This window comes from Diceros bicornis, chromosome 4, assembly GCF_020826845.1.
Source record: "Diceros bicornis minor isolate mBicDic1 chromosome 4, mDicBic1.mat.cur, whole genome shotgun sequence".
Lineage (NCBI taxonomy): Eukaryota > Metazoa > Chordata > Mammalia > Perissodactyla > Rhinocerotidae > Diceros > Diceros bicornis.
In genome coordinates this window covers 61,954,513-61,978,904 of record NC_080743.1, presented here as the reverse complement: position 1 = coordinate 61,978,904, position 24,392 = coordinate 61,954,513, and the positions used below count along the sequence as shown (strand labels likewise).

Below are 24,392 nucleotides of genomic sequence, written 5' to 3'. Positions count from 1 at the left end.
TTAGCTGGATCCTGTTCATACCTTCATATCATCCAGTGTCTATACCTTTCAACAACAATAGCTCCTGACACCTGACCAACAAGCAGGCTGTGATTCAGCCATTCCAAAATACCTGTTGTTGCTTAAGGGGGGAATGCTGTTTCATTTGTCTGCATATGCATAGCAAAGCCTTTTCTCATTCTGATTCTCCATTCTACTTTTCCTTTAACTCCTGCTCAAATGTCATCATCTCTGTGAAGTCTCTGATTATCTCCAAGAAGAGGTAACCATTTCCTCCACTGAGTTCCCAAAGTTTCTTATACTCTCTTCTCTTACAGTTGTTTTCACATGCTATTAAAATTATTAGACCATACCCTTCTAGTACGCCAAACTATCCCTTATTCCTCAGTGTACTTCCTCCACCCATCACATTCACCTGGCACTCATGGCTGCTGAAAACTTTTTACTGACTACAATGATAAGCAAATAAGGAAATACAGGATTATAAATGAATGCCTATAATGAACCAAGCTTTATGAGGAGCGACCTGAATATAACAGAGAAGCTAAGACGTTTCATTGTAGAGGAAAAATTACCCTGCTTGAAACAGTAGGGAGTGATGTTAGCATATGTGGTTGAGTACTCGAGTGGTCTGGAATTGAATAGCTCTGAAGCATAGCTATTCTTAATAGCAAGGCAGGGGGCCTGGGAATACTGAGGGTCTTGCTGCTCAATTTCTGTCCGTGATATCTTAGACCTAAGAATGACTTGATTTCATTACCACAGGGACCTGTTCCTACTCAGCTTCCAAAGATGCGCATTCACCAGGACAAGCACTGAAAAAGAGCAGATCCGTGTACTAGGCTCTCTGCTTAGCAATGGAAAAGCTGATTTGAAGGAAATAAAGCCAGCCCTGGATGCAGACATTGACACCTTGACTCTGAATTGTGGTTGTGACACTGGATTATGGTGCCTTCAAAGGCAACTCTGGATTTATTCTATGGTCTCTGGTTTCTATATTCTCTAGGCACTTCCATCTGGAGTGAAGGAATCAAAATTGGCCTATTGCTCTCATGAACCATACATGGAAGTCAAGCATTGCCTGAACTTCTAGTGTGAAATGGCCCCATTATTGGTACCCACCTTTCCTTGTAGGAGCTCTTTCCCCTGTTTACACAGTGAAGGGACTGAAGCAGAAATGGATGGAGCTGGGATTACAGCAGAACCGAGTCATAACAACATAACATTTGGGTTTTTTTTGTTGTTGTTGTTTTCTTTTGCTTTCAACATCTTTCTGCCAGTTCCAGCCACCTCCCTTCCTCTGGTGATATGCTGAGTTCAGCAAGTCCAGCTCTATTAGTTCTGCCCCCGAGCCAATTGGTTTCTGGTCATCTGGTAAGGCTTCTGCAGCAGACAGGACCTGCCTGCCTCCCTCCTCTTAGCACACTTGCAGCCAAAGCTGAATATTACTGCTCTGGGGCCTCCTTCCAGCCTTAATTTTCAGCTCATAACCTTCAGCTTCCTGGGTCATGGCTTTGCTATTCTCCTTGATCCTTGGTGAGTATCGCTGCCCCTGTTGGTTTAGGCTTCAGAGTACTCTGGAAGTTTGACCAGGAGAATCCTCTCCCTGCCCACCTGGTGCACATCCAGGTATCTTGCAAGGAGAGGTTTCTCTCTGCTCTGCCCTTTTTCTATATCTAGCAACTGTTCTAAACCCAAAAAGTCACTTAATATATACCCAATTTATAATCAACTTTACCAGATTTTTTCTATTTCCCTATATTTGCACTGAACAAATTTATAATAGTTTATCCCATTTCCCTTTTTACATTAATATCCTTAAATGTACTATTTATAAAAAGGCAAATAAATGGACCATGGGTAGCAGCAGGTATAGCAAGAAAAGGAAGTAGACCTGTAAGACAAACACCTTTATTGATCATATTGTTCAGTTTCCTGTCAAAAGTGTTTCATATGTTTCCTCCAGTTTTTTATTACCTAGATTAATTTAGAGTAAGTGGGAATTTCAGAGTCAAAGAGACCTGGGTTTCAATCCTTCTTCTTTGATTTCTTAGCTGTCTGAATTTTTAAGTTACCATATTTCTTGAAATCATGTTCTCATCTATGAGTTGAAGATAATATGATGTTCCTTAGATGTTTGTTAGGAGCCTTTTCACAAGATAACTAACTTAGGGCATCTAACAATGACTGCTAGGTTCCTTCCCTAATCAATCACATCCATTTTTATTGTCTTGAGGATCCAGTGCATCACTGAAGCCCACATGGGTCACTCAGGCACCTACGTGTTCTATGTGGGGTGCTGGCCATATTCTTAAACATCTATCCATCCCCTGTATCACCTAACAGCTAGTCCCGCCCATCATGAATGTACTGTTGAATCTCCCAGGCTTACCTTCTGTCCCACCTCCTTCAGGAAGCCTTTCTGGTCCCTGTTACTCATAGTTATCTACTCTGCTACAGAGCTTTCAAGTCACTTTGGGGTTATATCGCTTCACATATCAGGCTTGACACGTTCAATTTCCTTTGCGTGTACAAATGTTTTGTGTTCTTTACTAGACATATGGGGTGTTACGTATAACATAACCTTGAGTTTTAGACAGTTGCAGACAAGGTCTCACTGAGTCTGGAACTAGCCACATCCTTAAGATTAAGGGCATGGGGTTAGTAAGAAATTATTTGGAAACCAAAAGAAGAAAATATTCCAGGAGAAGCCACTGAAATACTGTATTTGGATCTACCTGAAAAGTTCTAGGCTGGAGGTCCAAAGATATTAGCTTCTTCAGAAATATCCTATAAATTGGGGTGGTGGGGGATGACGAGTTCTGCAGTTTAAAATGCCCAGGCCTCAGGGCCGGCCCCGTGGCTTAGCAGTTAAGTGTACTCACTCAGATGCTGGCGGCCTGGGTTCGGATCCCGGGTGCGCACCGACGCAGCGCTGCTGAGGCCGCGTCCCACATACAGCAACTAGAAGGATGTGCAACTATGACATACAACTATCTACTGGGGCTTTGGGGGAAAAATAAATAAATAAATAAAATTAAAAAAAAAAATAAAATGCCCAGGCCTCAAAGACCAGTGACAATCACAAGGATCAGGACTCTACAGCATTAGTAGGGAGACTAATGGACGGAGCAGTCGATTCATGTAGAGATCCTGTTGGAAGGAACTCTGTTTTGAAGATGTACTAGCAGCTGCTTAAACCTGGAGGTTTGGAACTAAATGTAGAACTGCTTTCTGACCTGTTGACCAGGGGTCAGCAAACTACAGCCCACAAGCGAAGAATGGTTTTTACATTTTTAAATGGTGGAAAAAAATCAAAAGAAGAGTAATATTTTGTGACACATGAAAATTACATGAAGTCTAAATTTCAGTGTCCATAAATAAAGGTTTATTGGAACATGGCCATGCTCATGCATTTACATATATATAGCTGCTCTCATGCTACAATGGCAGGGTTGAGTAGCCATAACAGGGACTACATGGTCCATAAAGCCTAAAATATTTATGATGTGGCCCTTTACAGAAAAAGTTTGCTGGCCCTGGTTTAAATGCAGTACCAGTGAACACAGACAAATCCTGCCCTTTTCCCCTACTCTCTGTGCTGCCCCTCATGACATCTTAACTTTCCCTCACCAGTGCATCCTCCTGGTGGCCTCCAGCATGCTTTCCCATTGAGTCTAGAGGCTGTATCACCACACTTCTACTTCAGGCAGTAATCACCAATCAGTCTAATTGACTAGAATAGAAAAGCAAATCTATCCAAGCCTGGGGGTAGAGCCAATATCAAATGTAAAGGGAACATGATGGGTCAGTTAGCTGTGATAGAATTGGTGTTTGTGGTTCCTAGCCAGTGTCCATATATCCTTCGAGGCTGGTCATTCCAGAAGCAGAGGTCCCAACAGGAATGACTTTGGAGGCTGCGTATCTACAACTCTAACTGTCCCTCAAAGTTTGGCAAAGGCTTTCTAGAGAGTTATGTTTTTTGAACAAAGGCTTGGAAATTGACTAAATAATCTCACTCACTTCCTTCTTTTTTCCTCAGCCATTTGCACCGGATCTGGCCTCACAGGTAAGATTTTTGGGGATCGTGAGAGGGAGGCCTCCAAGCTCTGGAGAGTGGAAATTTTGAAGCTTCCTGGGCCATGGAGAGAAGCTCTGGTTGAAAACAGCCCCAGTAGGTTTCCTTTCTGGTTTCCCAACCTCCCTACTCAGTCTTATGTGGGTGGATTTTCACCTCCAGAACCTAGAAGGAATTTGGGTGGTTTATCCTGCAAGTGGATCCCTCTCCACTTGGCCTCTGTGGCCCAAGACTCTTGGCCACCTCCAAGTATCAGATTGTTTTGTTTCAGGCTCAGAAGGCACCTTACCCCCTGGGGGCATATTTGGGAAATAAACTTCCTTTTGCCCTGCAGGGTTCCCAGGTCCTTCTGTCAGCCACAATGGCACCTTTGAACTAGAAATGCATCTGCTTCTTGCAGCACATGGTTTCATCAGCAGAATTCAGGCTGGATTTCAGCCACCACTGGCCATCTCTGCGAAGAGTCTTTGAGCAATGCACAAACTGCTCAACCAAGGAGAAAATGTAGCTGCACAGGCAGAACGAGTCTGTGGGAGAGGAAGGCTATGATGGTCCAAACTTAAGGGCGTTGTTTATGGATTATCAGTTTCTTTTACATTATCCCTTCAATCTACTCTTTCTCTTGATGGTAGAGGCTTTATCAGAGAGGGGAAGCTACAAACTCTGCTATGGATGTGGAGGATCCCACACCTTGCTGGGCTCAATTTGATTCCTAAAGGAGTGCTGCTTCTTGGTTCTCAGTCCAACATTCAGATTACTTGGTCTTTTTTCTCTGGCCTCCAGGGCTGTCCTTCACTGCTGGTGCAGGAGGACAGCTGCTCTCTTTACAGCCTTCTCGCATCCCAGGATGTTGCTTCTCCACCCCTGGGTCCCTCTCTTAAGCCCTCAGCTAATAAAGTAGGCTAAAGGCACTGCCTAGGACACAGCTGCCCTGATGAGCCCCTCTGCTTTTCTTTCTAGCTTTCAAATCTTTTCTCAGCCCTTCTCTCTCCTCAAGCTGTATTTCTTTTATACTTATTTTGTTTCTTTTTTACATATTTCTTCTTTCCTAGGAGGTGTTCTAGTCCTCCACTCCATGGAAAATGAAAACTCATTTAACGTCAGAATTTTATAGTTCAAAATAAAATAAAATAACCTGGGAAGGATCCTGATAGCTAATATTTCCTGAAGTACACAATAATCCCTATCCAAACTCTAACTTTAGTTACAATGACCCAAAAGTTATTTCTAGGTGACTTCTCCTGATTTATATTTGTACTCTGGTATATACATCTTAAATTTAGATTGCAAAAATGGAAACTTCTCTTAGTCTTTTATAGGTATATTTTAATTTCTATCTCTAGCCTCCATTCCTCATATTTCTTTCCCCCAAAAAGATTATGGAAGAAAAGCAGAAAAACAAAACAAATGATCAAATCAAACATGAACTTCTCAGTGCAGTTTAAAATCAGCCAGGTCAGAGTTTTCTCCCTCAAGTTCTTCTTCTGGGGTTGATTCCAAGTTCTAGGGAGTTTGTGCAGAGTTGAGACAAGGTAGGCAGTGGGAAATCTGGTCCTCAGAAGTCATAATTCATTCACGCAGACATCTGGGTCATCCCATGTGGCCTATGTTGTCATATGTTATACTTTTTATATCCCAATAGGACACAGTCCATCAGTCCAAAGGTGGCCCCTACAGGTGCACCAGGCTTCTCTCAGTAAACTGCCCCACTTCATGGAGGCCTGGCAAATTTAGCTCTTCAATATCATTCTATCAGTCTGGGGCTGCAACAGACTTAGTGGGATTGCCTCAAGCCTATTAAATAATCTCCTGAGGGCAACAATACTGACTATCTTGTTCATCACTGTTCCCCAAATTCATAACATTACCTGGTATGTAGTATGTGCTTAACAAAAGTCTGTTGTTTGATGGGCTCTTCTCTGGTCTCCCTACAGAGCCATCTCTACTTTACTTCTATTTCTTGGTGGAAGGGAGAGAATGTCTGTTAGTCTTTTTTACCCCCAGAATTGTAGTCCAGAAGTAGAAACAAATCCTGGATTACTCAGAGCATATCTGGAGGCCCTGTGGAGCCTCCCACCTATCCCCAATGCCTAGAATTTTCTAGACTAAGTATTGGGGTTCTGAGACTCTGAGGCTCTGACTCTTCCCTCTCCCAGTGCTCTCCGTATTTCTTCTGAGTTGGGTTCTTGGACATGCGAAATGTCACAGGAAGCAGCAAGGATGTCAGGGGCAGATCATTGACATTGGGAGAGAGAGAGAGAAAGTCAGGTTGTTCAGCCCAAATTATACCGAGACACTCAGCCTCCATCTGGCTGCCATGGGGAGAGACAACATCATGAAAAAGAAAGAGGAAAACAGATATCATCTTTAAACTCGTGTTCTGACCTGAGCCTTCCACTATTTGACAGTGGGAACATATGACCTTCACTTCCATGAGGATCATTTTCCTCATCTGTGAAATAGCGGAGTGGACTTGACGATCCCTATAGGTCCTTCCAATTCTGACCACCAGAGATTCTAAGAACTGCTAGATGTTCAACCAACTTTTTTCTCCTAATTTTCAAACTTAAAAACCAGCAGTCATATCTAGGTGTCTTGAAGTGGAGTTCTTGGTAGGGTACAATCAAGAGAATTGCAAAACCAGAACTCAAAGACGGGGTCCTGAAGCTCTTCTCTTCTTCCCTTTTGATCCCTCCTTTCTCATGCCCCAAGTTTTCACACCCTCTGTGAATGGTGGAAGAATTCCAAGGTGACTGAGTAGATGCTTGAGTACTCTCTGGGCTCCTCCCAGATCTCCAGCCGATGTTCCATTTCTTTGCAGAACCTTCACTCGGAGTGCGACTGGTGGGAGGCCGCCACCGCTGCGAAGGACGTGTGGAGGTGGAACAGGAAGGTGGCTGGGGTGCCGTGTGTGATGATGGCTGGGACATGACAGATGTGGCCGTGGTATGCCGAGAGCGGGGCTGTGGAGAAGCCAAGGGGACACCCAGTGGTATTCTATATAAACCATCAACAGAAGAAGAGCAAAAAATCCTCATCCAAGATGTCAATTGCAATGGCATGGAAGATAAACTGTCTCAATGTGACTATCAAGATGTATTTGCTTGCTCATACAATGAGTCTGCAGGAGCGTTGTGTGAGAGTGAGTATGGCAGGGCTGAAGGGCGATCTGCCAACTGTTCATACCCCACATGACCACTCTTATTTGTCTTTCCAGAGCCTGGACTTTCACACAAGGGCTAAATGGCTCCTTGTCCTTCACATCTCACACTTTCTCAATTATGGGCCCTGGAGATAAATGGTACCCTCACCTAGAATCGTTACTCTTTCTTGGTTGAGCTATTGCTTTTTTCTTCGTTTCAATCTATATGAGAAACTTTTTCTCTTCTTTACACACATACAAACATGCACAGATCCATCATCCACTAAATATTTGTTAAATAGTATATCCTGTATCTGGAGTTTGGGGTGGAGTTACGGGGAAGAAATGAGCTCACAAAGTATAAGGTATGCTTTTAAGTTCTCAAGGAGTCCACCAGCTAGTTAGATAGACAAGAGATACTCATAGGAAACCCACACAACACAACTATATTTATATATATAGTGTTGTTGTATTCCTTTACTCTCTTCATATATTTGCTTTCTATGTGTTAATAATTTCTCCCCTCTCTGTATACACTTTCTCCCTCAATAGACTGTGATTTTGTTGAGAGACTGGTCTGCATCTTCTCTTTGCCAGCCCAGTTTGTTACCAAGGAAACAATCACTTCTGAGTTGGGTTCTGGGATGTGGGAAAATATCATAGGAAGCAGCAAGGATGGTAGGGGTAGATCATTGATATTGGGAGAGAGAGGGTCAGGCTGTTCAGGCCAAATTATATCGAGACACTCTGCCTCCATCTGGCTGCCATGGGCAGAGACAACATCATGAAGAAGAAAGAGCAAAACAAATATTATCTCTACACTCGTGTTCTGACCTGAGCCTTCCACTATTTGACAGTGGGACCATATAACCTTCAGTTTCATGAGGATCATTTTCCTCATCTGTGAAATCATGGGGTGGACTTGACGATCCCTGTAGGTCCTTCCAATTCTGACCACCAGAGATTCTAAAAACGGCTAGGTGTTCAACGATGCTCTTTCTCCTAATTTTCAAACTCAAAAGCCAGCAGTCCTATCTAGGTGTCTTGAAGTGGAGTTCTTGGTAGGGTACAATTAAGAGTCTTGCAAAACCAGAACTCAGAGATGGGGTCCTGAAGCTCTTCTCTCCTTCCCTTTTGATCCCTCCTTTCTCATGCCCCAAGTTTTCACACCGTCTGTGAATGGTGGAGGAGTTCCAAGATGACTGAGTAGATGCTTGAGTACTCTCTGTGCTCCTCCCAGATCTCCAGCCGATGTTCCATTTCTTTGCAGAACCTTCATTCGGAGTGCGACTGGTAGGAGGCCGCCACCGCTGCGAAGGATGGGTGCAAGTGGAACAGAAAGGTGGCTGGGGTGCCGTGTGTGATGATGGCTGGGACATGAATGATGTGGCCGTGGTATGCCGAGAGGTTGGCTGTGGAGAAGCCAAGGGGACAACCAGTGGTATTTTATATAAACCATCAACAGAAGAAGAGCAAAAAATCCTCATCCAAGATGTCAATTGCAATGGGATGGAACATAAACTGTCTCAATGTGATCTTCAAGATGCTTTGGATTGCTCATACAGTAAGGCTGCAAGAGCGTCGTGTGAAAGTGAGTATGGCAGGGCTCAAGGACTATCTGCCTACTGTTCATACCCCACATGACCACTCTTGTTTTTCTTTATTCCCCACCATGGACTTTCTCACAAGGGCTAATTGGCTACTTGTCCTTCATATCTCACACTTTCTTAATTGTGGGTTTGGGAGACAAACACTATCCTCACCTAGAATTGTTACTCCTTCTTGGTTGAACTAATGATTCTTCTTTGTTTCAATCTATAAGAGAACCTGTTTTTCTTGTTTACACACATATGAGCATGCACAGATCCATCGACCACTAAATATTTGTTAAATAGTGTACCCTATATCTGGACCTTGGGGTGGAGTTATGGGGAAGAAATGAGCTTGCAAAGTGTAAGGTATGCTTTTACAGTTCTCAAGGAGTCCACCATCTAGTTATGTAGACAAGAGATGCTCATAGAAAACCAACACAACACAACTGTATACATATATCTTGTTGTTTTATTGCTTTGCTCTCTTCATATATTTTCTTTCTATGTATTAATAATTTCTCCCCTCTCTGTGTGCACTTTCTCCTTCATTAGTCTGTGATTAAGTTGAGAGACTGGTCTGCATCTTCTCTTTGCCAGCCCAGTTTGTTACCAAGGAAACAATCACTTCTGAGTTGGGTTCTTGGATGTGGGAAAATATCATAGGAAGCAGCAAGGATGGTAGGGGTAGATCATTGATATTGGGAGAGAGAGGGTCAGGCTGTTCAGGCCAAATTATATCGAGACACTCTGCCTCCATCTGGCTGCCATGGGCAGAGACAACATCATGAAGAAGAAAGAGCAAAACAGATATTATCTCTACACTCGTGTTCTGATCTGAGCCTTCCACTATTTGACAGTGGGACCATATAACCTTCAGTTTCGTGAGGATCATTTTCCTCATCTGTGAAATCGTGGGGTGGACTTGACGATCCCTGTAGGTCCTTCCAATTCTGACCACCAGAAATTCTAAAAACAGCTAGGTGTTCAACAATGCCCTTTCTCCTAATTTTCAAACTCAAAAGCCAGCAGTCCTATCTAGGTGTCTTGAAGTGGAGTTCTTGGTAAGGTACAATTAAGAGTCTTGCAAAACCAGAACTCAGAGATGGGGTCCTGAAGCTCTTCTCTCCTTCCCTTTTGATCCCTCCTTTCTCATGCCCCAAGTTTTCACACCGTCTGTGAATGGTGGAGGAGTTCCAAGATGACTGAGTAGATGCTTGAGTACTCTCTGTGCTCCTCCCAGATCTCCCGCCGATGTTCCATTTCTTTGCAGAACCTTCATTCGGAGTGCGACTGGTAGGAGGTCGCCACCGCTGCGAAGGGCTGGTGGAGGTGGAACAGAAAGGTGGCTGGGGTGCCGTGTGTGATGATGGCTGGGACATGAAAGATGTGGCCGTGGTATGCCGAGAGCTGGGCTGTGGAGAAGCCAAGGGGACAACCAGTGGTATTTTTTATAAACCATCAACAGAAGAAGAGCAAAAAGTCCTCATCCAAGACGTCAATTGCAATGGGATGGAACATAAACTGTCTCAATGTGATCTTCAAAATGCTTTGGATTGCTCATACAGTAAGGCTGCAAGAGCGTCGTGTAAAAGTGAGTATGGCAGGGCTCAAGGACTATCTGCCTACTGTTCATACCCCACATGACCACTCTTGTTTTTCTTTATTCCCCACCATGGACTTTCTCACAAGGGCTAATTGGCTACTTGTCCTTCATATCTCACACTTTCTCAATTGTGGGGTTGGGAGACAAACACTATCCTCACCTAGAATCGTTACTCCTTCTTGGTTGAACTAATGATTCTTCTTTGTTTCAATCTATAAGAGAACCTGTTTTTCTTGTTTACACACATATGAGCATGCACAGATCCATCGACCACTAAATATTTGTTAAATAGTGTACCCTATATCTGGACCTTGGGGTGGAGTTATGGGGAAGAAATGAGCTTGCAAAGTGTAAGGTATGCTTTTACAGTTCTCAAGGAGTCCACCATCTAGTTATGTAGACAGGAGATGCTCATAGAAAACCAACACAACACAACTATATACATATATCTTGTTGTTTTATTGCTTTGCTCTCTTCATATATTTTCTTTCTATGTATTAATAATTTCTCCCCTCTCTGTGTGCACTTTCTCCTTCATTAGTCTGTGATTAAGTTGAGAGACTGGTCTGCATCTTCTCTTTGCCAGCCCAGTTTGTTACCAAGGAAACAATCACTTCTGAGTTGGGTTCTTGGATGTGGGAAAATATCATAGGAAGCAGCAAGGATGGTAGGGGTAGATCATTGATATTGGGAGAGAGAGGGTCAGGCTGTTCAGGCCAAATTATATCGAGACACTCTGCCTCCATCTGGCTGCCATGGGCAGAGACAACATCATGAAGAAGAAAGAGCAAAACAGATATTATCTCTACACTCGTGTTCTGACCTGAGCCTTCCGCTATTTGACAGTGGGACCATATAACCTTCAGTTTCATGAGGATCATTTTCCTCATCTGTGAAATCGTGTGGTGGACTTGACGATCCCTGTAGGTCCTTCCAATTCTGACCACCAGAGATTCTAAAAATGTTCAACAATGCCCTTTCTCCTAATTTTCAAACTCAAAAGCCAGCAGTCATATCTAGGTTTCTTGAAGTGGAGTTCTTGGTAAGGTACAATTAAGAGTATTGCAAAACCGGAACTCAGAGATGGGGTCTTGAAGTTCTTCTCTCCTTCCCTTTTGATCCCTCCTTTCTCATGCCCCAAGTTTTCACACCGTCTGTGAATGGTGGAGGAGTTCCAAGATGACTGAGTAGATGCTTGAGTACTCTCTGTGCTCCTCCCAGATCTCCAGCCGATGTTCCATTTCTTTGCAGAACCTTCATTCGGAGTGCGACTGGTGGGAGGCCGCCACCGCTGCGAAGGGCGTGTGGAGGTGGAACAGGAAGGTGGCTGGGGTGCCGTGTGTGATGATGGCTGGGACATGAAAGATGTGGCCGTGGTATGCCGAGAGCTGGGCTGTGGAGAAGCCAAGGGGACACCCAGTGGTATTCTATATAAACCATCAACAGAAGAAGAGCAAAAAATCCTCATCCAAGATGTCAATTGCAATGGCATGGAAGATAAACTGTCTCAATGTGAGCATGAAGATGTTTTTGCTTGCTCATACAATGAGTCTGCAGGAGCGTCGTGTGAGAGTGAGTATGGCAGGGCTGAAGGGCGATCTGCCAACTGTTCATACCCCACATGACCACTCTTATTTATCTTTCCAGAGCCTGGACTTTCACACAAGGGCTAAATGGCTCCTTGTCCTTCACATCTCACACTTTCTCAATTTTGGGCCCTGGAGATAAATGGTACCCTCATCTAGAATCGTTACTCTTTCTTGGTTGAGCTATTGCTTTTTTCTCTGCTTCAATCTATATGAGAAACTTTTTCTCTTCTTTACACACATACAAACATGCACAGATCCATCATCCACTAAATATTTGTTAAATAGTATATTTTGTATCTGGAGTTTGGGGTGGAGTTACGGGGAAGAAATGAGCTCACAAAGTGTAAGGCGTGCTTTTACAGTTCTCAAGGAGTCCGCCAGCTAGTTAGATAGACAAGAGATGCTCATAGGAAACCCACACAACACAAGTATATATATATATATATAGTGTTGTTGTATTCCTTTACTCTCTTCATATATTTGCTTTCTATGTGTTAATAATTTCTCCCCTCTCTGTATACACTTTCTCCCTCAATAGACTGTGATTTTGTTGAGAGACTGGTCTGCATCTTCTCTTTGCCAGCCCAGTTTGTTACCAAGGAAACAATCACTTCTGAGTTGGGTTCTGGGATGTGGGAAAATATCATAGGAAGCAGCAAGGATGGTAAGGGTAGATCATTGATATTGGGAGAGAGAGGGTCAGGCTGTTCAGGCCAAATTATATCGAGACACTCTGCCTCCATCTGGCTGCCATGGGCAGAGACAACATCATGAAGAAGAAAGAGCAAAACAGATATTATCTCTACACTCGTGTTCTGACCTGAGCCTTCCACTATTTGACAGTGGGACCATATAACCTTCAGTTTCGTGAGGATCATTTTCCTCATCTGTGAAATCATGGGGTGGACTTGACGATCCCTGTAGGTCCTTCCAATTCTGACCACCAGAGATTCTAAAAACGGCTAGGTGTTCAACGATGCTCTTTCTCCTAATTTTCAAACTCATAAGCCAGCAGTCCTATCTAGGTGTCTTGAAGTGGAGTTCTTGGTAGGGTACAATTAAGAGTCTTGCAAAACCAGAACTCAGAGATGGGGTCCTGAAGCTCTTCTCTCCTTCCCTTTTGATCCCTCCTTTCTCATGCCCCAAGTTTTCACACCGTCTGTGAATGGTGGAGGAGTTCCAAGATGACTGAGTAGATGCTTGAGTACTCTCTGTGCTCCTCCCAGATCTCCAGCCGATGTTCCATTTCTTTGCAGAACCTTCATTCAGAGTGCGACTGGTAGGAGGCCGCCACCGCTGCGAAGGATGGGTGCAAGTGGAACAGAAAGGTGGCTGGGGTGCCGTGTGTGATGATGGCTGGGACATGAAAGATGTGGCCGTGGTATGCCGAGAGCTGGGCTGTGGAGAAGCCAAGGGGACAACCAGTGGTATTTTATATAAACCATCAACAGAAGAAGAGCAAAAAATCTTCATCCAAGATGTCAATTGCAATGGGATGGAACATAAACTGTCTCAATGTGATCTTCAAGATGCTTTGGATTGCTCATACAGTAAGGCTGCAAGAGCGTCGTGTGAAAGTGAGTATGGCAGGGCTCAAGGACTATCTGCCTACTGTTCATACCCCACATGACCACTCTTGTTTTTCTTTATTCCCCACCATGGACTTTCTCACAAGGGCTAATTGGCTACTTGTCCTTCATATCTCACACTTTCTCAATTGTGGGGTTGGGAGACAAACACTATCCTCACCTAGAATCGTTACTCCTTCTTGGTTGAACTAATGATTCTTCTTTGTTTCAATCTATAAGAGAACCTGTTTTTCTTGTTTACACACATATGAGCATGCACAGATCCATCGACCACTAAATATTTGTTAAATAGTGTACCCTATATCTGGACCTTGGGGTGGAGTTATGGGGAAGAAATGAGCTTGCAAAGTGTAAGGTATGCTTTTACAGTTCTCAAGGAGTCCACCATCTAGTTATGTAGACAAGAGATGCTCATAGAAAACCAACACAACACAACTGTATGCATATATCTTGTTGTTTTATTGCTTTGCTCTCTTCATATATTTGCTTTCTATGTATTAATAATGTATCCCCTCTCTGTGTACACTTTCTCCCTCATTAGACTGTGATTTGGTTGAGACACTGGTCCACCTCTTCCCTTTGTCAGTCCAGTTTGTTACCAAGGAAACAATCACTAAATCTTTGTGCCCTGACACTGAGGTCTCATTCCTATTTCTTAGAAAGATTGAGAGTGTGGACTACTAATCTGGAATACTTGGGTGATAATGCCGAAATTGAGCCAAAAATTTTTGGTCTTGGACCCATCACGTATGCTATTATTGTATTTTATTATTGTTTTTTTAAATCTATGCAATTCCTCTACCTGCCTCTTGTGAGGAAAAAATGAGAATTTGAATGTGAAAATAAATTGGAAAATAACAGATTCCACAGACATAATTAATGATTCCACTTGGAACTGCAAAATAACATTCACTTCATTGATTCACTAATCCACTCTTTTAGCAAGCATCTGTTAGTCAGTGCTGAGCACTCTAGTATACATTGCACTAAAGACGAAGAACAGAGAGATGTATACATTGGGCCTGTGTACATTTTCTGGGAAGTCTGTGATCTTGTAGGAAATAGACGCTTTCTCTTTCTTTTCCCAGAGAGCGTGAGGCTGGCTGGTGGCCCGGGGCGCTGCAAGGGGCGAGTGGAGGTGAAGTACCAAGGGCAGTGGGGCACAGTGTGCAAAACAGGCTGGAGCCTCTCAGACGCGAAGGTGGTGTGCCGTGAGCTGGATTGTGGGAGGGCCATACTGACCCATAGCTGCTGCAAGAAAACTCTCCAGGGCCAAGGGCCCATCTGGTTGAGCAATGTGTCATGCTCAGGAAAAGAAGAAGAGCTTCAGGACTGCCCCTCTGGGCTTTGGGGGAATAACAACTGCAACCATGATGAGGACATGTGTGTCGAATGTGAAGGTAATGCCTATGAGCCAAGAGACTTGGTTCATTCATAAATTTGATTAAATGGAATTCCATTCAACCAATATTTACAAGAACTACTCATGCATCAAGTGACCATGACAGAGTTACTTAATTGTGCCAGTCATCAATTCTCTTGTTTTTAAAATAGAGAAGATAATATCTGCCTTTGTATCTGAAAATGCTTTAAACACTTTATTAACGTGAACTATTATTATATTGAATTCTATAGAATAGAGACAAGGCACAACATTCCATGTACTTGTTGAATTCTTCAACTTTTAAAAACCACTAGATAGTCACTTATAAATATTAGATTTTTGTAAAATGGATGGGAAAGTGAAAAGATCTTAGTTAGGGAATGGACCTGGACCACACGGATTGGAACCTAGAGAAGGGGCTATAATCACAGAAACACCGGAGGAGAGTTTCAAAAGTGCTGATGGGATTTGAATGAGGATGTGGGGGATGATCTTCTTATTTTTTCTTCTTTCCATGCTTCTCTCCATCCCCTGACTTCTTCCTCTGCCCTGCAGATCCCTTTGACTTGAGGCTGGTAGGAGGAGACAACAGCTGCTCTGGGAGACTGGAGGTGCTGCACAAGGGCAAATGGGGCACTGTCTGTGATGATGGCTGGGGAGAAATGGAGGCCCAGGTGGTGTGCAAGCAACTGGGCTGTGGAGAGTCCCTCTTTCCATCTGTCAAAGCCCGGAGAAGCTTTGGCCCTGGGGTTGGCCGCATCTGGCTGGATGATGTTCGTTGCTCAGGGGAGGAGAGGTCCCTGGAGCAGTGCAGGCACAGGTTCTGGGGATATCACAACTGCAACCACAAGGAAGATGTGGCTGTAATCTGTTCAGGTAAGTCTTGTAGATGGAGTTCATGAGGACTGGCGTGGAGGGCAGTGAGGAAGGGGTGGTGGGGGCGAACTCTGGGATGAGGGTAGCTCTACCAGTCCCATATAGCTGTCCATAGTAGTCACCTACTTTACGTGCACTTCAAGGGATATAATCGAGGTGTTCTGGTAATGAATAGAATAATAATTTAAAAACCCATACCATACAGTTATTGAGTGTGAGAGCAAGAGGGGTTTTGAAAATTATTGGATCAACATCCTTATATGAAACACGAAGAAAGTGAGAGTCAGAAAAAATAAGCGACTTGTGAAAAACATAAAAATTGCTGTCAAATGATAGAGTAGAACTAAAATGACCAGTCTTGACTTTTAACTCAGGGTTAGTTCTGTTAGAAGACCCCAACCCTCAAACCCTAATTTTAAACTATAGAAGATTGTGTCATGCCGTTCTATCTGTTGTCACTCCCCAGATTTTAAATTAATCTGTGGGCATGAGGCTGGGGCTCTTTGGGAATGTCCATGAGACAGTCTTTTCAGAGAGGCCAGGATACCAGCCCTGAACTGTAGACCTCTTCAACGAAGAAGCCTTCTCCCAACTTAAGCCAGGAAATGCAAGTGCAGCCCCTGGGTGGCTGACTCAAGAGAGCCACAGATCTGAAGTCCAGCTTTGTAGTCAGGGTAGGAAGCTGGTTGTGCAGGGCTACTTGGTTAAACACCCAGCTATGGAACTAGGTCAGAGCTGATAGTTGACCAAGGATGTGAGGAGCAGCTAGTACCCAGAAAAGGAGGGATTTAGTGACAGAAGACTAGAGTTTGAGCCTTGCTATTGCTATTTTGAGGTTATGTAATCTTAGATAGTCACTTAACTGCTCAGGACCTCAGTGTTTTCATCTGCAAAATAGGGAAACACTTGTCTCATTTGCCTTGAAAAAATTTGTGATTGTGTGAGGATAAGATGCATTAATATATGTAAATACTGTTTGTGATTCACATGGAAGCTGGTGAATAAGTCCCTAGAATACTGCGCCAGATTCTGACTTGGCTCCCACTGGTGTGGAATGTGTGCGTGATTAGGCTCTGGGAGGGTCTCTTCCCTATTCTGGGACCCACTCTTCTTTCTTAGCCTCTTTGAGCTTGAATGAAATAACCCCTTTGTGGCATATCCTTATCCTTACTGTACATTCTTCTTCTCTTTACAGAAAAGCAGCCTTGATGCTTGACCTGACCCCTATGGGCCCTGACTGTCCTTTACTTTCTCATGGGCCCTAATTGGCCCAGCATGAGCTCTGGTCCTGTAGGCTTTAGCCACAACTCCCTCAGCCCTTCAGCAGGAGTCTGAACACTGTGCCTAGGCCTTGCTCTCAGAGCCAAGCACCCCCATCATTGCCTGGAGATATGAGTTGTTGAATTCTCTCTTGCTGGAGAAGATGAGCTCCCAGTCACCCTCTCCTCACTACTGACCACTTGGCATTTATTCTGGCCTTTTCTGCCTCTTCCTAACCAGCTTTGGATCCCAAAGCCTGTTACTGTGACTGGTATAGGCCATTACCGAGGCTAGGTCTACGTCCGTAAGCAGACAATGAAAGGAATATTTGAAAGTAAATGTGGGTAGACAATTACAAGGAACTTGGGGGAAAGCTTAGAGTCTTTTTGAACTCTTTTTCTCAAGTTTCGGGTGATCACAACAACTAATAACATCTCATTACTCTCCTATTCCTTGGTGAGAGTAGACTCTTCTTTCGGGAGCAGAGTAGTATCCTGTAATCCTAGACTTTTTCATGACATTTGGAAAAAGATGTTGTGCTCCCTGAATGCCCACAACAAAACATCTTTTTTGGCCATGTGCATACAACTTGCCAACATAATTGGCATTAAACAAGAAGAATCTCACAAGTGCATTTTAATTTATCCAAGGAAAACTGTATTGGCTATGGGGCTGCCACTGGGAGAAGGGAAAGGAAGAGGCAGAAAGAGTTTGAGGATGTCCAAAGTTGTGCCTCATGCTAACCAGATAATATCATTCTCATTTTATCAACTCAGACTTTGGGATCTGCAAGTCTGAGGCAAGACAGAATGATACTAAGGAGAGAATCAAGACTTAATGCTAAAAATTGACAACTTTAGACTCTGGGGCTAAGTTGAGTACCTGTAACTTGCCTACATTAATGCTGTCTAATAAAGTAGATCTCACAGTCTCCACAGTTGCCGCTCTGTGTGATATGCTCTTTCTGCCCACAGGGAAGCAGGTGTGTCAGCTATGCAGCGATGACCTTTTAGGCAGGATTAGGTAGAAGAGAACCTGCCAGGAGATACAACCATATGTTGGTTGTATAGTTCTCTAGTCTGGACGTAGAACTCTCTCACTGTCTGTTTTCTAGCATGGGAAAATAAGCAGAGAAATCTAACTTCACAGAAGAGAAGAAAATTCCTTAACAGACATTTGGGGATCTACTCTGTCTACTCAAAGAGATTTTGCTTTTCTCTGATCAGTTCTCACAGGTCTTCCAGATGTTCCCCACAGACTAATATCCTGTTGCCCCTACCACATGTTACCTGGAATCTAGAGGCCTGCTGAACTGCCTTGATTGAGTCATTGAAAAGCTTTTTTATCCTGAGAGAGTAGAACAGGGTTGGAATTTCACAAAAGAAAATTTGATATCCCCTTAAGGTCTATATTAAAATTTCTTTTGTAAAATTCTAACCCCGTAAAACCTCTGAGAACCAATCAGATAAAAGTAATAGCTCTTGGAGGAGATGGGGTGAATCCCACTCTGAAAGCAAGACCTGACAATAGCCTCATAGTGCTAGCAAGTCCAATATGATTGCGCCATTGAAGGAGAGGAAATCGAGAAGCTGAAAGACAAAGTTAACATGGGCTGGTTAGCACTGTCCATAGAAGATGATTTCCTGACTAAGAATATGGCTGTTTAATCTTGACAGCCAAAGATAAAATAGTACATCAGAGTTGAAGAGATTATTAGCATGGTGTCAGAGACTGCCAGTGCTCACAAATACTCATGTTTGCTTCTTCCTCCTGGTCATGCCACTGGTTTCTCCCAGGTTTCTCTTAGATGATACCCCAGTCATCTCTCCCGGCCCCGCCTTGGCAAGGCAGTCCAGTAAACTTGAGGTCTGCATTCAGGGGGAATATTGCCCACTGGGTAGGTTAGGATTTGTGAGCTGGCATATGTCTTGTCCTCCAAGAGCCTCTCCTGTGACCCTCTCCCCACCCTTGTCCAGGTCCGGATCCCAAATTGCCCTGAACTGCTCGGCATGTGCATGCGCAGTATGCACCCTTTCAGCTATCCTGGGGCAGCCAGGGCCCTCCAGGCATGTGGAGCTGGGGCTCGGCCCCACCACCTGCATAGTCTCCAGTGTGAAGGGAACTCACTTCCCAAAAATCACCCTGAGGTGGCAACTACAAATTGGTGACAGACAGTCCCCATTTGGACTTGCTGCCTGATAGAGTTCCAGGCTTCTTTGGTAACCAGGGCTCCCAGGCATCTATTTTCAGAAGATATCCCAGCCAGCCTTCCCAGCCTTGCCCTAGCAGGGCAGTCCAGCAACCTTGAGCCCTGCATTCCGGGGGAACAATGCCCATTGGGTAGGTTAGGGCTTGAGATTTTGCACACACTTTGTCCCCTGAGAGCCCCTCCAGTGACCCGGCCACTCCCCACACTTGCCAGGGTCCAGATTCCTAGCTACAATAAACTGCATGGCCCTCGCATGTGCAGTGTGCACCCCGCAGCTGGCCTTGGCCACCATGGTCCTCCAATCTTGTGGAGTTCAGGCCGGTCCCCAACCACCTGCATAGCCTCCAGGGTGGAGGGATCCCATTTGTCAAAAATCATTCTGAATCAGCAATTTTCAACTGGCCACATTCAATCCCCATTTGGACTTGCTGCGTGATGGGGTCCTGAGCTTCTCCAGCAACCAAGGCTCCTAGGAGTCTCTTATTGGCCAGCCTTCTGGGCCCCTCCTTGGCAAGGCAGTTGAATAACTTTCAGCTCTGCCTTCAGTGGGGAGTATTCCCCATTGGGTAGGTAGGGCTTGTGATTTGGCAGAAAGTTTTACCCAAAGATCCCGGTCCTGTGACCCGGCATCTCCTGACAATTGCCCTGTTCCAAATACTTGGCTACCTTGAGCTGGCCGGGCCGCGCATGCGCACTATCCATGCTGTTAATCAGCCTGCGGCAGCTGGATTCTTCAGGCCTGTGGAGCTGAGCCCTGGTCCTAAATACCTCCAGTCTTCAGTGTGGTGGGGGTACCCTCCCCCCGAAAATCACCCTGAGGCGGTTGCTACAAATTGGCAACAGTCAGTTCCCATTTGGACTTGCTGCCTGACGGGGTCCCAGGATTCTCCAGCTCCCAAGCTTTTATTAGATTATCATCATGGGCCTCAAGCCAGTCAGCGAGCCCAGCTCTGGCAAGGCAGGACAGACTCCTGCTGCTCTGTCTTCAGAAGGAATATGCGCCTTTGTGTAGATTAGCGTTTGGAATTAGACAGATGCATTGTGTCTCCAATATCCTGCTCCTGTGAAAAGGCCTCTCCCAACCAGTGCTGTGTTCCAGGTCCCTGGAACTGTGCAGTAGGTGCACGCACAGTACACACACCTTCAGCCACCCTTGGGCGGTAAAGCCCTCCAGGCCTGTGGACCTGTGGCCCGGCCCCAACCACCTGCATAGTCTCCAGTGTGGAGGGGCCCACCTGTTGAAAATTGCCCTGATGCAGCAGCTGTAAATTGGTGACAGTCTATACATTTGGACTTGCTACATGACAGTGTCCTGAGCTTCTTCAGCAACCACGGGTCCTAGGTGTCTCTTGTATGTAAGTGGGGCCATGAGGCCAGTTCTCATAATGAAAGTGATTTATGACAACTTCACATCAAGGCAGTTAATGACAATTTGCCTTCTCCATTCTGTTTCTCTCCCTATCTGCTGGCTTGTTAGACAAGACCCCAAGGACGTAGGGGAAGGCAGCACCAGAAGATGGGAGGAGCCTGGATCTTTGAATGTCTAGATGGAGCCTGAGTCTCTCACCCATACTCTGCTGACACTGTCATGCATAAGAAATAAACATTATTTGTATTATGCCACTGAGGTGTTGGGTGGTTTATTTACAGCAGTTAGCTTATATTACTAACACAGACATAGTTAGTTTTTAAAAAAATCAATTGCATTGCTTCAAAGCTCACCATAAAATTTTCTGATGATTATTTGACTTCCTCAATAGCCTCTAAATATCGAATATTCCGTGCTAATCATGAAATGTGAGACCTGGCCCATTCATAATTTTAGTTTTACTATACATTATTATATTTTATTTTAATATTGATTTTTGACAGTCTTCTGAGCCCTTTTGTTTCTCAAAACTATACCCAACACATTCATGGAGAGTTCCTTGCAGGCATTTTAAGTGTGCGTATTTTAAGACTTTGTTTTTTTTAAGAGCTGCTTTAGGTTCACAGCAAAATTGAGAGGAAGGTACAGAGATTTCCCATATACCTCCTGCCCCCACACATGCATAGCCTCCCCATTATCAACATCCCCCACAAAAGTAGTACATTCGTTACAATCAATGAACCTACGTTGACGTACCGTTATCCTCCAAATTCCATAGTTTACATTAGAGTTCACTCTTGGTGTTGTTCTATGGATTTGGGCAAATTTATGAACATGTATCTACTAATATAGTATTATACGGGGTAGTTCCACTACCCTAAAAATCCTCTGTGGTCTGCCTATTTATCCCTCATCCCCCCCAACCCCTCACAGCCACTGATCCTTTCACTGTCTTCATAGTTTTACCTTTTCTAGAAAGTCATATAATTGGAATAATACAGTATAAAACCTTCTCAAGTTGGCTTCTTTCATTTAGTAATATGCATTTAAGTTTCCTCCATGTCTTTTCATGGTTTGATAGCTCATTTCTTTTTTTTTTTTTTTTTTTTTTGTGAGGAGATCAGCCCTGAGCTAACATCCGCCAATCCTCCTCTTTTTTTTTTTTGCTGAGGAAGACGGCCCTGGGCTAACATCTGTGCCTATCTTCCTCCACTTTATATGGGACGCCGCCACAGCATGGCTTACCAAGCAGTGCGTCGGTGCGCGCCCGGGATCCGAACCAGCGAACCCCGGGCCGCCGCAGCGGAGCGCGCGCACTTAACCGCTTGCGCCACCGGGCCGGCCCCAGCTCATTTCTTTTTAGTTCTGAGTAATATTCTGTTGTCTGGATGTACCACAGTTTATTTATCCATTCACCTACTGAAGGATGTCTTTGTTGCTTCCAAGTTTTGACAATCATGAATAAAGCCGCTATAAACATCTGTGTGCAGACTTTTGTGTGGATATAAGTTTTCAACTCCTTTGGGTAAATGCTAAGGTGCATTTTTCAACAACACAATCCTGCCTTCCTGGCCACAGTTGATTAGTACCAAGAGTGGGCATCTGTCCTAAGGTGAATCAGTCAGCCCTTCCCAGGTGATGGGAACTGTGATAGAAAGTAGATTAGTTTCTCCAAGTAACTACACTTGTAACAGGTTAACCCAGGAGCTGTGTATGACCATTTTCCTTATACCATGTGGATCAGAGAACGAGAGGAAGTTGTTCCACAGAGATACAGGAAATGAATGAAACAGATGCACAGAGAGGAACATAGATGAGAGACATAGTGAGAACCAAGACTGAATTTTCAATTTCTGGTTCTTGTCTTTTCCTGGAGTCCAACTGCATTCCTGGTCTTGGGTTCTGTGATAAACTGCTGTATGTTTACAATATATATACATATTTTATATTTTAATGAATTATCTCATTGGTTTTTATAATTCTAACCAAAATAACCCTAACCAATTTTCTCATTTTAAATTAATAAAGTGATAATTTACCCATCTTGTGTAACGTTGGTTAGATAAGCCCATTTATTAGTAATGAATAACCCTCATTGCATAAAATCAAGTTTATGGATCTGAAAAGATAAGTACCAGGACTTATCACAGAGGTACCACTACAATACATTACCCTTGAGTGGTTCTGGTTGGATGGATGACCAATCAATCTGTTTATATAGGTGACATTTATAGCTCATGCTCTTCTTACTAAAACACAGATGAATTGAGGTGACCTTATCAAGATGGCGACATAGGTCATTCCAGACTCAGTCTCACTCACAAGAAGACCAGCTATCAACTACCCATAGATAAGATATCGTTGTGAAAAACCCAGAGCCTGTGGATGAGGATGAAAAAACCCTGGGTCTCAGAGACTGAAAAAGACTGCATTAGAAAGGTAAGAGAAGTAGTTTCACTTTAACTGCATTGCCCCTCCCCTAGGCTGGCACAGCACCATACCAAGAGGGCCCCTCTGGCCCTATGGTTTCTTCAGTACGAAAAGAGAGTCCAGGGTGGAAATCCAGCTCTCCAACATTTCAGGATGCTTCCCAGGGGGTCACTCAAGTCTTGCCTCATGGGAATCACTGAGTGAATCTACAGGGTTTGACCACTGGGGATCAGATGGAGACTGGGAAGTGGGGTGAGCTTATAGCAACCAGTGCTTGGATATTGGCAGACTGCATTCCTGCTTGCAGTCGCTCCCAAGTAGAGATCTTAGCCAGTGGCTCTGCCCATCTGCAGAGCTGAGTCAATGGCCCTGTCTGGCCAGGAAGCTTAGTTGGAAGTTCTGCCTGATTTAGGGCCCCACACAATGGGCCATATCAGCTGTGGAGTCTGTTTTACAGCCCTGGCAGGGAAGAAAATTTGAAGCCCCACCCAAATGACCAGCATACCCTCTGGTCCAGCCCAACCAGGAGAACCCAGGCAGCCACAGAGCCATCCTACAGCCACACTTGAGCAAGGAGCCAAGCCAACAGTCCTGCCCAGCTGTTGAGCATAGGCTCTGGCCCTATGTAACTAGGGAGCCTAAATAGTGACCCTGGGCAGCCTCAGAGCCCAGACAGTAACCCCGCTAAATCACAGAGCATAGCCTGAAGCTCCACCAGACCAGGGAGCACAGAGAGTGATCCCTGTCATCTTCAGAGCACAATCTCCAGCCTCACCCAACTGCAGGATAAAGCTGGAGGCCCTGCCTGACCAGAGAGCTTGACCAGTGACCTCACCAAACAGCAGAGCACAGCCAGTGGCCTATCTGATTACAAAGCCCAGTCTGTGATCCTGCCTAATCACAGAGTCCAACCAATGGCACCTCTAGGCCAAGGAACACAGCCCTTGACCTCGCCCAATCAAAGGTGGTTGTAGAGGCCAGCTAGTGGCCTGACCTGATTGTGGAGCACAGCCAGAAGCTCTGTTCGACCAGGGAGTCCACCTAGTGGCCCTGTTTGAAAGCAGAGCCTAACCAGCAGACCCACCCAACTGCAAAGCCCAGCCAGTGGCACCTCCCTGATTTCAGAGCACAGGCAGTGGCATTGGCAACTAGAGACCCCAGAAGCAAGCCCCCCCTGCTAGCAGATGTTAGCAGCTCACGCATCCAGTATCTGAGCTGACTGAGGAATGTCTTTCCCTGCCAAAGTGAACCTTTAAAGTCTGTAAAAGGGG

The 24,392-nt window shown here is 44.5% G+C and overlaps 2 protein-coding genes across 2 annotated transcripts; both read left to right on the top strand.

Moving 5' to 3' along the window:
• The first annotated feature begins 1,437 nt into the window (after positions 1–1,437).
• LOC131401349 (CD5 antigen-like) lies at positions 1,438–12,040 on the top strand. Its single transcript, XM_058536556.1, has 5 exons — positions 1,438–1,536; positions 4,043–4,069; positions 6,900–7,220; positions 10,083–10,253; positions 11,637–12,040. The coding sequence occupies exons 1-5, from the start codon at positions 1,509–1,511 to the stop codon at positions 12,038–12,040; spliced, it is 951 nt and encodes a 316-aa protein (XP_058392539.1). The 5' UTR covers positions 1,438–1,508.
• Positions 12,041–13,241: 1,201 nt separating this feature from the next.
• On the top strand, positions 13,242–18,011 carry CD5L (CD5 molecule like). Its single transcript, XM_058536548.1, has 4 exons — positions 13,242–13,581; positions 14,682–14,993; positions 15,533–15,853; positions 17,049–18,011. The coding sequence occupies exons 1-4, from the start codon at positions 13,242–13,244 to the stop codon at positions 17,060–17,062; spliced, it is 987 nt and encodes a 328-aa protein (XP_058392531.1). The 3' UTR covers positions 17,063–18,011.
• The last annotated feature ends 6,381 nt before the right edge of the window (positions 18,012–24,392 follow it).

What these genes read in the sequence shown, in the direction of transcription:
- LOC131401349 (XM_058536556.1), top strand. Translation starts at nt 1,509, where the DNA reads ATGGCTTTGCTATTCTCCTTGATCCTTG. An exon ending in GCTATTCTCCTTGATCCTTG is followed by an intron (nt 1,537 to 4,042) that starts GTGAGTATCGCT and finishes TTTTTTCCTCAG; the next exon opens with CCATTTGCACCGGATCTGGC. An exon ending in AGCCAAGGGGACAACCAGTG is followed by an intron (nt 10,254 to 11,636) that starts GTATTTTTTATA and finishes TGCTCCTCCCAG; the next exon opens with ATCTCCAGCCGATGTTCCAT.
- CD5L (XM_058536548.1), top strand. Translation starts at nt 13,242, where the DNA reads ATGTTCCATTTCTTTGCAGAACCTTCATTCAGAGTGCGACTGGTAGGA. An exon ending in TGCAAGAGCGTCGTGTGAAA is followed by an intron (nt 13,582 to 14,681) that starts GTGAGTATGGCA and finishes TTCTTTTCCCAG; the next exon opens with AGAGCGTGAGGCTGGCTGGT. An exon ending in CATGTGTGTCGAATGTGAAG is followed by an intron (nt 14,994 to 15,532) that starts GTAATGCCTATG and finishes TCTGCCCTGCAG; the next exon opens with ATCCCTTTGACTTGAGGCTG.